At 29.3% G+C, this 14,382-nt stretch overlaps 1 protein-coding gene across 1 annotated transcript in view; it reads right to left on the reverse strand.

Annotated features, from left to right (window-relative positions):
- LOC108739986 (transcription factor 12-like) overlaps window positions 1-14,382 on the reverse strand; it is a 41,032-nt gene that overhangs the window by 9,186 nt on the left and 17,464 nt on the right. Inside the window, exon 7 of the mRNA XM_025975530.1 lies at window positions 4,315-4,401. Coding sequence (XP_025831315.1) covers window positions 4,315-4,401 — 87 coding nt within the window. The remainder of the gene's footprint in view (window positions 1-4,314; window positions 4,402-14,382) is intronic.

The raw sequence follows: 14,382 nt of genomic DNA on the forward strand, positions 1-14,382 counted from the left end.
CCACCTCAAACACCGATACTGACACTTCAGTAATTAAATATTTTGATTCTCAGTGTCATTACTGAATATTATTTTTATTAAGAATGGAAAATGAATACACATATACAAATTAGTAAGTTAGTTAAATTAGTAAGCAATTGTTTATCCTAATAGCTCGAACCATTAAACTAATATATTAAATTAATATCAGCTGATAACGTTCATTATTTAATTTTATTTATTGTTTAGTTAGCTTTTTTGCTATTGTTATCTGTAGTCCACCGTATAATATTGAGATACAATCCAGAAAGTTTTATTTTATTTCACTTCTACTCTTAAGATTCTTTCTTAAAGTAAAATGGAAAACACTCTTGACAAGTAGAATTAAAACATAACTGAATTTAGGATTTATGTAGGTAATTGTATCACACGGTATGTACTTTTAAACTTTATTTCAATATTAGTTATACAGTGTATACTTAAGTTGACAGCTTATGGGAAACTTTTTTATTATTAATTTTAAGACAAAAGTTACAATTTATAAAAAGTCTTCTAAAACACATAATCACATCATCAGACTTAATAACTTTTCAGTCATATACATTTTTGGCACAAAATATGAAATTTTTGTAACAGTAAAGTACCTTCATATTTGAAAATAGCAGAAATCTTTATAAAGAAAATTAAAAAATAGTTACAATTATGCAACCATATTTATCGATTGCAAAAATTATGATTTTGTATTTCTTCATACTCCTGTTCCATATGAGTGAATAAACAATAATACAATGCTGATCAAAGCTACCGTTGTAAGACATATTTGTCAGTATTTCACAAATATTCAATTATTAGTTTCAAAATAAAAAAAAGAAACCATAATGTTGGCGACTTTGAGTTTGAAACTTTAAATGTGCATTATTTCTCGCGTTTAAAATTATTTCAATTTTTTTTCCAAACTCAAAGTCGCCTGCATTATTGCTTTTTTTTGATTTTAAAATTAATATTTGACATTCAGTGAATGATTGACAGATCTGTTATTTACACGGCATCATTGTGTAGAATTGTATTATTTTTATGTGCATGCATAAATATTCACTCATATGGGGCAAGAGTATGAAGAAATATACAAAATTGTAATTTTTGCAAACCATAGATATGGTTAATAATTCTCAACAACTTCTCTTTGTAAAGATTTCTGCTAATATCAAACATAAATGTACTTTACTATTACACAAATTTCATATTTTGTGCCAACACTTGTATATAACTGACAAATTATTAAGTCTGAAGATGTCATTATCTGTTTTAGACCATGCAGGACATTTTATAAAGAGTAACTATTTTTCTATTAATAATAAAAAAGTTTCCCATATACTGTGAACTTAAGTAGACACACTGTATATAGTGTTTCCATTGCGAATCTTCCGAACTTAAAATAAATTTGTAACCTTTTAACTTAAACCCTTAATGCTATGAAGTTTATGCCAAANGTCCAGTTTAAGTAGCTAAATTTGATAGCAGTTACTTCAAATGCACTGTGCATTCTTGTTTTTATCGTGCTTATCCCTAGGTCCGTAGAAATATAGCAAAATTAAGCATTTTATAAAATTCCGGGATTTTTAGAAAATTAGTTGGGATAGTAAAACTCATAAATAAGTAGCGAAATTTTATACTGTCACTGACATATTCAGATGTTCTATCATTCTATCATAACCATAGGCGTTTTACAAAACATTTATGCGAATAAAAAATAAATACTGTCTGAAGCGTCACTAAAAATATAAAAAATCACTCGCTTCCGCCACCCACAATAGCACTTGCTGGGTATTCTACAAGGACACTCCTCCCCCCTCCACCTTTTTTGTAGGGCGGAGAGGGTAGGCCATCCAGATACTTTCATAAAACCATTGCCTTTAACCAAACAATAAAAGTGTTCAAATGCAAAACAGAAACTTAATTATATTTTCAAAATTACTGTAAAACTATGTGTTATGTTTCAATAAGTTACATATTTTCTAAACCGCAAAACGTCTAAATACGTCAGTCATAATGTAAAATTTCTCTATATATTTGTATGTTTTACAATTTTGCAGATCATTTTCTAAAAGCTGTGCCGTTTCATAAAATTGTTTTTGCTATATGTGTGCAATATGTAACCCTTTACGTTGCAGTCAATCTGAAATATTCGACATATTCAAACAGGATTAGACAATGAAGATTAACGCAATTTTTAATAGCGACGAATTAAACATTTAAAAGGTATGTAAAGTATGTTATAAACGAATAGGTTAAGGGTGTTTTAAAAGTATACGAATAAGTTAATAGTTATATTGCCATCGAGAATTAATTGAATTCTAAGATTGCGGTTTGTGTGTGTGTAATTCCAAGTGTCAAAAATTACCATAATAAACCGGGGATCCAGAAAACAAAGGGGAGTGGTTTTTTGTCGTCTGCCAATTTTCGCTTTAGTCATTTTTTTATTGTTAAATTGATTAAGGCCATTTCCAAACATTCCACGCGGATACTTCGTATAAAAATTCTATTTCACAATTGTAAAAAAAAAAATAGCAGAATAGTTTCTTACCGCTTGCTTGGTGTATACGGAATTTGTCTATTATTATTATTCCGTCTGGTTTTTGCTATAGATATTTGTTTGACATAGACAGTAAGATATAGTTATTTTGTTTTCACAGTACAGCAAAATGTAGCAGGAAAAGTTGCCCTAATGCTAAATGCAATTGACATTCCATATGAACGTTTGTTGTTGCGGTGGTTTCTTAATATTGATCTCTAGTTGAGTGTGCCGAATTTTTATAAACCGACTGCGCCATATACATATGTATATCGTTAGACAGAAAAGGACCAGGCTCGATAATAGTATGAAAATGGTCCCCAAAACAGCGAGTTTAACAAATTGCCTTTTTATTAAATTTGTTATTGCTCCTAATGCTTATTCAAACAATTCTTAACGCTTACAATCATTTAACAATCAATAATTAAACACAATAATTTCGGTGGTTACCTAAACTTCCATATTTTAGCATTTTTGCCATTTTTTGTATTTTGCCATTATTTTTGATATACTTCATACCGAGCGAATTGAGGCACCACTCAGGTTCAGAAATATGTTTTGCTTAGATATACAGTATATACTTTTGTAACTCGAATAATTTTTGCTTCTTTGACATGTATATTGTCTTAATTTGTTCCAAACTTTTTAACTTGAACTTAACTATTACTATCCCTCCGAAGAATTAGCCGCAGAAATTAAATAACTAAAATAAGATTTATATGTTGGTCACTGATTCTCATTTCTCAGTCTTTAGTATGCGATTGTAAGGGTTAGTGGTGAAATTAAAAACACTAGGTGGTGTAATAAATGAGCGGTGCATCCTTAAAAAAATGTATAAAAAAACACTAATAAAGCTCCTGAAGAATGCCGTAGCACTGAAACCAAGTTGAATGAATTTGTTACGTTGTTGAAAATGAAGACTCTTAATAACATTTTTTTGCCCGAATGGTAGGTAATTTGTTATAAACAGAAAGTTGGAAAATTAAAAAAAAAATACTATTACAGATATATTATTTTGAGGCAATCTGTAGATGATAGAAAATTAGTTTCACTTTAATATTTAANAAACCAGCCCCTGTTTAGCTTAGTGAAGAACCCGCTGTCACCTGCGATATTTCGATATAAAATTTCAAGGTGAAAATAAAAAGGACATTATATCACCTATAATTCGAAACGAGTGCATATATAGAAAAAACACCGAAATATCAAAAGTATTTTCAAAACAATGTTTTAACTTTGTTTTTATTTTGCAACATTTTTGTTAGTAACAAATGACCTGCCATTCAGACAAAAAATTGTTATTCAAGTTCTTAATCGCAAAAACGTAGCAAAACTGTTCCATTTGGGTTTGTCTAGAAATTATCTTCGGGAGGTTTAGTGAATTCTTGATGCATCTTTTTGAGGATGTACCGCTCACCTATATCCTCCTGAATGATATGTTTACTTACTAAAATAATGTTTAACTGTTGGAGTGATTCTAAATGCTATGAGTTAAGATAAGTGCTCACTCATGTACACTCATAAAAAAATTAAAAAATTATTAAACTAACTGTTACGGGGACCATTTTCATATTCTTAATAAATTATTCAAGAAGAAGAAATATATAGAATGATAATAAAATGGGTCACTTAACATTAAAAACATGCAAAATATCCTAATCCTAATATTATGTTTTTATTTTATGAAAACGGTTAAATTAAAATGACTTCATGGATTGGTGCAATAAAAAAATACTTTTATAAAAAATATAAAAATAGCGCACCTTTCCCTAGCATTGTTAGCTTGTCTTCTTTCCCTCTCCCTCTGTGCTTTTATATCTGGATCCAGATCGCTCTCCTCTTCGTCCGCACTTAAAACAAAGCAATCAAAGTAAATATCAAAAGAGATATTTAATGTTAATTGGCTATTACTTTATGATAGCATAAAACTTAAATTTTACTGTAAATAAAATAAAATTTAAAAGTTAAATAGTTAAAATGTAATGCTACACATCTTTACAAAATGATTTATGAACAAACATTAATTAAAGGAATAATTCTAAACCTTGCAGTATTTAATATTGTGATTCTAGAATCTTAGCATTACCTAATGTACTGCAGAAATGTAAAGCTGAACATTATAACGTTAGAATTTGAATCAGATGAAGTTTATTATATTTAGTTTCTAATTTATACATAAGTATTGCCAATGTTAATGTTGCAACTTTAAATACTTTTACCTATATTTTGGTTATTTTCCAAAACTGCATAATCGCGATAAATTATAGTTTGACTTCTAATAAATGGTACGTCATTAGGGGATTCAAAAGTAATTACTTAAAAAAAACTCGACGCCTTTACATCATACCAGTATTGACAAATAAAAAGAATAATTGCAACTCTTATGAAATATCGAAAAAGTGAATAATTCTATTTTAGAAAGTTGAAACATTTTAAATTTGATCTTGGTCCAGTTTAAGTAGCTAAATTTGATAGCAGTTACTCCTATTTAAAAGATGTTATTTTATTTTCAAAGTACGAAAAATTCCATGCAAAATTTTATGATTTTCTACTCTGTTTTTACCCAACAATTACAATTCGGATCGACACACATTATAAGTACGCTTCATAGCAGATACCTACTAATCCTGTCAATAAATACAAAGGGTCCCCAAAAATGTTAACAGGAAACATAAAATACGGTCATATAGAATAAAAAAAAAAAAACTAAAGCCACTAGAACAAAAAAATAAATGAGAACCTTGTAGGTATTAAAAATATCTATCGATCCATTTTTTTGCTATCGATTAGTGCATTATTTTTCGAGATATATAACGTTTTTTAATTTTCTACTCGCTATAAATTAAGCCCTTGACAAGCCAAAAAAGTACCTTTTTTAGAAACTAAAAATATTGAAAATTTTTTGAAATATGCCGATTTTTCAAAAAATAAGGTTCTCTCGAAAATCGACTCCTCTATCACGAGGGAAGATCCAACGGAAACCATTTTGGGCTTATTTTTTTCTAAAGAGTTGTACTTTCACAGTAAAAACAAATATTTCATTAGTAAATTCTTCAAAAATGAATTTGCCTGAAGTTTGTTTTGTTTATCGGAGGTAGAGTCGGATACCGTTAGTTGAAAAGAAGACAAATGTCCTTTCTACAACTTTCTGACATGCTCCATGAATGTAAAATAAATTTATAATATCGTTATTGGTATAATTGTTGTGTTTGTTTTCCATTTTAAAACGGCAAAGCTGTGAGAACTAATATACAATTTACAATTTGTGCACAACAGTGTTTGTCTACTATGATGAATCATTTGAAAACGTAATGTAGATTGTTTTTACCTCATAAACTATTACCGATAGATATAGGAAATACTCAACTGACGCAAAATTCAATTCTACGTCTACTGATGAGGTAATATACAGGATGTTCCATTTGGAAAAGAAAAAACTTAAGCGTGTTCGAAGTTTTATAAGTTGGACGCTATATTTTCAACATGTATACATTTACGATGCTAAGGACACAATGCCAGATAGAGATAGGTGCGAGACAGCTGATTACTCAATATGGCTACGGCACTTTCAAAATTAGCTGAATAATTCACTAGTTAGCATGAGAACATAATTTTCAGAAAAATCGAAATATCTCGAAAACTACTAAAACGGTTTGCTGAACCAAAAAATGCCATTAAAAATATAGTGTTCCATTTGAAATAAGCCATTTGATGTCCACATCCGGTTATTTGCCGCATTTTCAAATTTCTAGCGGTACTTTAACTTTAAAAACTTTTATTGAACGAGTTAAGTGAAAAACCTGCCTATTATACTATACAGTAGGTTCAATCCTTTCATTTATCTAAAATACCGATATTTTTTGCAGGCCATCATAGTTTAACTTTATGTGCACTGAACTGCCATATACAAGGACGGTTTAATAGCTTTACAGAAGTTTTTAGATATAAAATGTATTTGAACTGTGGCTTCACTGTACAAACCAGCCCCTGTTTAGCTTAGTGAAGAACCCGTTGGTGAAGTGGTGACTCGTCGGCAGGGAAGGAATGTATGGGCACGGCTGGGAAGTGAGCATACTATATAAGATATCTTTGTTCGAGCGTTGAGACTCACGGCCCGCAAGTGTAGGGTGTACCGTGCGACAACAGTACGTTGCATTAACAGTGACACACTGACTTACTGCCAGTATCATCGATTGCCTAATCACATGAAAGTTATAACATTAAAGAACAAATAACTACTACAGGTTGACTGCAATAAAAACATCTTGAATCGCCCCTTGATCCTATACTTTCAAATCCGTCCTTCTTGAAAACAGAGAATGGAGAACATGCATAATTTAATTTTTTTTAGTTTATCTTAAAGACTTAAGGATTACATAAAGATACCAAAAAGGAAAAAGTTAAAATGTGCAATAAGTATTTGTTTAATGCAAATCAAAGATTGACATTTCAAAGTTCGCGCGTAAACACCCTTGACTTGACGCGACGTCAATCCATAAGACGTAAACTTTTTATGGTGCGTGAATATTATTTGTTTATAATAAAAAGTAATATATTCTCAGTTTTATTTAATACAATAAACTACACTTTCTACGATAATGGATAACTCTTCAGCGAATACAGATAAATCTCATAAAATGTGTACAGTGATCTACTATTTTGTACCTATGTGGTAAGTGTCCTTCCAATTCTATTAAGTTTCCTGACAAACTATTTTTTACTGAGGCTTAAGAGCCTAAAATTTCACAAATGCTGATGAAAGCAGCTAATAGAAGACATTTACCATCTCCAAAATCTGGCTTGTGATGTTGTAAAGATCATTTGATATAAGTATGTTGCACTTCCCTGGAAATTGAAATAGAAATACCTGCCAATGCATTTCATCAATCATGAACTTATGCTTCTTATAAAACATGTATACCATGTAATATTTAGTGTCCGCTACTTCAGATGGAATGTTTTGGTAGTCGCACTTCAGATATAAGAATATGTCAAGAGTTACAGTTATTTGGCTGCTTACCACTTGGAGTAAGTATTATGACCGACAGGGTTGCTAAAAGAAACTTTACACTGATAAGACCACCTAGTGTCAGAAGTTAAGAAAAAAGTAGTAAAAAAGAAGTTCTACACAAAAAAATGACTAGTTTGAGAATACCTATAGAATATGTCGACCACAATAATTTACAGTGCATTAGTTAATTTAGAAACCTCATTAATTAAATACAGTTTTAATCAAACTTTATTTTAAATTATTCAAGAAAATTACTTGATTTTTTATTTAGTATCTATATTTGATTGTGTGACCCTCCACGCAAAGAAGTTGGTTGCTTATAATTATAATAACTTCTTATGTGTCATTACACTTGCACTGATAATAGAGTAATATGAAAATGAACCGCTTGATCTTGTTTTTAATCCTGTATTTATATCTTGAAAATTCCTGAGACAGCTACTAAATTCTACATTAACAGAATTTTTTATGTAAAAATGTCAAATGTACACTCATAATGAACTTCAGAAATGAGTATGGTTTATAACTGACTTATGGAATGACGTCACTTTACGCTGATTGATGTTTCAAATTATATTTCACTCTATATAACTCATAATTAAAATATCTCGCAAAAAAATCATTTACACTTTTAACGACTACCATTTTTGAATTAACTAATTTTTGGACCTGTAAACTTTTACTTAACTTCCTTATTTTATACTATCACCTCCTGCACGAGTGCTGTACATGAAAATGCTTTTTGTAAAAAAGTTTTAGAATTCAAAGTTAATTTACAAAATGACCAAATATAACTCTTATATTCTCGAACTGAATTTCAAGCATTGAAGCCGCGGACGCAGTTAGTAAATTATACACACAGTAGTAATTAGCTACCTTGTGGGTAATATTCTCCAAAAAATTATATGCTTAGGGGAATAATAGGAAAATGCATCGGCATAATAAAATACAGTGTTATATGTATATATTTTCTTGGATGAAGTGCAAAATATATAGTTTACTGAAATAATTCGTCATTAAACCTTTCAATTCAAATTAAGTGAAACTCTCCACACCTAATCAATTACATGCGTAAGCAGATTTTCAACTTCTCAAGATTTAAATTGAATATGGGTATAGGCTGAGCACTGTACATAAATAATGCCGCACGTCAATGTGTATTGAGCCGTAACGGAGTGCAGCGGCCGAACGGCAGTGATGCAGGGACGGTAAAATATTTTTTTAACAAAATTATAATAAACATGATAAAAAACGCCGCTACGCAAAAAGAATTTAAGTTGCTAAACGCATTTTATTGATGTCAATTTATTCCCGAATTATACAACTGGTGGGCATTGAAAAAAGATGTAAAGAATAAGCCGTACATAGAAAGTAGAAATAGTTTAATACCAGGAATGTCGTTCTTATTTAATCCGCATTATTTATTTTTCTAATACCGTGGAGGTGTAGCATAATAAATTTATCATTTAATTAAAAAAATGAGTTTTTAATAATTTTCCCAATTCGAAAAGAGCACAGTCGAATCACACCCCAATCTACAAGTACACTACCCAATGGTTGTTTGTAAAAATGCAATATGGGGGTGAAGCCTTTTTTATTCTATATTTCAAAAGTAGACATAAGAAAATTTCTGCAGTACTTTCCTATCCTCATCATAACAGTCATAGCAAATTAGAGTTCTCGTCCCCTTTCCGCAAACTGATATCTAGTTACACTGAGGGGATGGCAAGTCTAATTTCTGCAAGCAGCCGGCAAATATCCTAGGGTTGACACTGTGAATACTGTCTATATGTTATAAATTATCATTCAAGTAAAAAAGCAGATTTCATGACACTGCAAGAATAGATTGAACAAAAAATATTATAAATAAAAGACAAAGACAAAACACTTAAATCTGATATATATGTTTCTAACATGAGCATCTTGTTAGTGATAAGGTATTTAGATTTAAATCTCTTTGAAGTTAATATTTTAAGAAATCAAATGAAATACATTGCGAGAAATATTTTACGCAATTGTACCTTTTCCTTTGTAGGTTTCGTATGAGTAATAAAAGGACAATTAAATTAAGCGTCTGGTTTTTGTGTTGTATCTGATAATTACAGTAATAAATATTAATATATTATTTTAAAATGTGATGAAATTTTATTTGAAATACCTACAAATGAAGTTAGAAAAGAATCCTGTATATATATTTTGTTTCTAATTTATGGAATGAGAATTGTTTTGTATTCAGAAACCATACAATACAATAATCAAATCTTAAAACGATTACAATTTTAAACTATTTGACAAAAAATAATGTAAATTTAAAACATTGCATTGGGATCACTTCACATTATGGAGGCAAAACCGGTACAAATGTTATGTAAGTTTAAAATATGTCGCTTCAGAAAGCCTTTCCTGTTTACATCACAACTAAATTAACAATATAAATAAGGTATTTGTGTATTCATGTTTAGTAAAAACAGAGAAATCATTAAAGTTGCATGCAAATTTTCATGTATTTTAAGAATAATTATAGTCCAAGCTCCCATAACACAATGTTTCTTCATGAGAAGTTTGTTTTAGCGCATGAACAGGAAAGTAATTTTTAAAAATCAAAGAAAAAAATTATATAATGTTAACTGTTCATGCCGATATGGTTCTTATATGTGAAAACTGCACGTAAAACATTAAATCTGCCGCAGTAAAAAATTACTTTTTTTTTTAGGCAAACTTACTTTAGTCAATAGAGATTACAAAAATTAAAAAAATTATAAAAAGGATAGTGGTGGTGAAACATTACATCACATATATTAATCTGAAATAGCAATTAATAATTTAAAGAATGCTATGTATGTAAATTTTAGATGGGTGCTTTCTATCAAGTGACTTCTTTTCTTCAGCGCATTCAATAAGCCATTAGCAAAAATTTATAATCTTCCCGGCGATTCGTGCTTTTTACCTTTTCCTACAAGATCAGCTTTTATAATTTGAGGTGTTCTATGACGTACATTTTTGCGCTGTGGGAGCTTATTATTTGTACTTTAAAGTTCATTCTTACATCTTCTGTATTATTACTGGTAGTAATATTTTCTTATCGCCCATCGATTACACACAATTTAATTTAGAGCAACTGCAAAGTCCACATAATTTTTTAATGTTTATAGTTGCATCATTTTCACTTTATTTACCTATTTACCTCTAATTGTTGCTCGCCACTATTGCGATATCAAAATTTAATTAACAAAAGGAAATTGTATAATTTGTTTTAACGCCGTGCGGCGAAGAGCGATTCAGACCAGAGCAGATGGGATTTTATGTTAAAATTGTGAAACTGCAAATACTTTATTTTAATAATTTCTATAAAACAAGGTATTATTTATCATTTACTGTTTGCATCTATTGGTCTCATAAAGAAATATGATTTTTTCAATAGGACCTTTCTAACCTCTGAGTTCTCAACTTATTAACATCATTAAATTTTTAATTTCCAATAAACTTTAATACACTATAATCAATGAAAAGGACAATTTAAAATGAAAGGATGCATTACAAAAGTAATACAATATCTCCAAGATGTATTATACTTGATCATGTACCTAGGCGGTAACGTATGTGGAAAAATATGTACTTACGTAAATATACGGAAATAATTTGTTATATATTCTACATCGGTTATTTGTTATTAAGGAAACTAAGTTGCGAAATATAAAACGATTATAATTTGTGTTTTGGTATGTCAACTAAAATGTGTAAATGCCAAATAAACAACAGAATTGCAAGGACAGGAGGAAGTCGAGGTATTGCTATACCTAAGACATTTATCGAATACGATTATAGTCATACTAAGTGGTTACATTCTCTACTTTTAATGTAAATTTTTAATAAAATAACAAAAGAGCAAATTACTTCAACAAGAGGTTTCATAAACACTCCACAATTGTTTTGACTGAAAAGTAATTATCAAGAGTACAGACAATGCTAAAATACAATGCACAACAAAATCATTACACATGGAAAACCTTTAATTAGCTTACATAGGTACAGTAGACAAAAATTCCAATAATTGTAAGTTCATTAGAAGAGGTGTATTCTGAGTGTATAATACTGTATTAATGTTTTATTGCAATTTTCGGCATTTTTTATTTCTAAAACCTTTTAACAAATTCAATTTTTCGTCTTATTCCCAACTATGTATTAACTTAATATTAACATTTATCTTATGGTTTTCATTAAAACAATGTTCAGAAGCTCCTGTAGTACATGTTTTGTTTTTGATGTTCGCTAAATGTTTTTGTCAAATGGATGTAGGTCTATAGATCGACTGGTTTGTCCTACATAAATCGCATCACAATAAATACAATTAACTTGATAAACGCCACTAAATTATTTTTATTAATTTCTGTAGCTTTAATATTTAATATTGAATTTACTGAACCTATTTACTATTTTTGAACTAGAATATTTAAGGTATCAACAACAACTTCAACTTATCTCTCGAAGAAACAACATTGAACATCATTTTTATGCATTTTTGCCTGAGCTTTTTGTTTATACATTTGTAACTAAAGAGGTATTATAACAACTTTTAATAGCTATACATTTAATAGATTATGTTTATTAAGAGGAATATTAACTAATGTATGTAACAAACTATGGATAACTAATTTATATAGCAAACTATGGAAACATGACAATTTTATTATAAAGGATTGACTTGAACAAGCTCAAATAGTAATGTCAGTTGTACGTTTGCTACAGATACTCCAGTTTAACTTATTATTACTGTGTGAGATACTTATGTCTAAGAAATTTAATTGACCGTTCGTTACAACTTCTATAGAAAAAGAGGTTCTATTGTTAACGGAATTAAAAAAAAATAATAATTGTTTTCGAGAACCTCCACAAATACAAAAAATATCATTAGTATATCACTCCAAATATGTACGTATAAGTATTTCTGGATAAATTATTGTTATAATTGAATATTTGTTCTTGAGAGATATTAGTGACCATGTTGGTTAAAACAGACGACAGAGATGATACTATAGGAAGACTTTGACTTTCTCTTTAAATATAAAATTTAAATGATGATTCAATATAAACAAACTCTTAAAAGGTACACTGTGGACAAATTTCGACGTTTTAATACGACAATTAGGTAATTGTAAGAAGTAAATACGAAAAAATTAATGGCCGTTTCTCGATCTCTTTTTTTGATATAAATTACATGTTACATGTCCATACCTTAGCTGTTTTTTCGGGCATTATTTTAGATAGAATACAGTAGTGCCACAAAAATTTAAAAAAATCATCCCTTTTTGAGTTATAACATGTTAATTTGCATGTTCATAATTACCCTCATTTCAATAGTTACCTAGAAAGAAGACAACCTAGCTCATTTTTGCGAAAAGTAAAGAAAACCCAAATAAAATCATGGGAAACATAACCGAAAAGAAAAACTAGTAACAATAATTAAACACGTCCATTAAATTAAATATTTAAACTGATTACCGTCATAAATACGAATATTTGAAACTGAATTTACTCTATGAAAGGAATCTAAAACCATTGGAATATATTGATTCATCCATTAATATTGCGCCTCGTTTAAATATTATCTAAAATATTCATTAAACACAACCTATCTGTTACTATTAACGATGATAGCCATGAAGACTAAACATGCTCTCCATATGTTCAATAGACATAAATATACTGCAGAAATGTAAAGCTGAACATTATAACGTTAGAATTTGAATCAGATGAAGTTTATTATATTTAGTTTCTAATTTATACATAAGTATTGCCAATGTTAATGTTGCAACTTTAAATACTTTTACCTATATTTTGGTTATTTTCCAAAACTGCATAATCGCGATAAATTATAGTTTGACTTCTAATAAATGGTACGTCATTAGGGGATTCAAAAGTAATTACTTAAAAAAAACTCGACGCCTTTACATCATACCAGTATTGACAAATAAAAAGAATAATTGCAACTCTTATGAAATATCGAAAAAGTGAATAATTCTATTTTAGAAAGTTGAAACATTTTAAATTTGATCTTGGTCCAGTTTAAGTAGCTAAATTTGATAGCAGTTACTCCTATTTAAAAGATGTTATTTTATTTTCAAAGTACGAAAAATTCCATGCAAAATTTTATGATTTTCTACTCTGTTTTTACCCAACAATTACAATTCGGATCGACACACATTATAAGTACGCTTCATAGCAGATACCTACTAATCCTGTCAATAAATACAAAGGGTCCCCAAAAATGTTAACAGGAAACATAAAATACGGTCATATAGAATAAAAAAAAAAAAACTAAAGCCACTAGAACAAAAAAATAAATGAGAACCTTGTAGGTATTAAAAATATCTATCGATCCATTTTTTTGCTATCGATTAGTGCATTATTTTTCGAGATATATAACGTTTTTTAATTTTCTACTCGCTATAAATTAAGCCCTTGACAAGCCAAAAAAGTACCTTTTTTAGAAACTAAAAATATTGAAAATTTTTTGAAATATGCCGATTTTTCAAAAAATAAGGTTCTCTCGAAAATCGACTCCTCTATCACGAGGGAAGATCCAACGGAAACCATTTTGGGCTTATTTTTTTCTAAAGAGTTGTACTTTCACAGTAAAAACAAATATTTCATTAGTAAATTCTTCAAAAATGAATTTGCCTGAAGTTTGTTTTGTTTATCGGAGGTAGAGTCGGATACCGTTAGTTGAAAAGAAGACAAATGTCCTTTCTACAACTTTCTGACATGCTCCATGAATGTAAAATAAATTTATAATATCGTTATTGGTATAATTGTTGTGTTT

The sequence above is a fragment of the Agrilus planipennis genome, unplaced genomic scaffold, assembly GCF_000699045.2.
Source record: "Agrilus planipennis isolate EAB-ADULT unplaced genomic scaffold, Apla_2.0 scaffold244, whole genome shotgun sequence".
Taxonomy (NCBI): Eukaryota; Metazoa; Arthropoda; class Insecta; order Coleoptera; family Buprestidae; genus Agrilus; species Agrilus planipennis.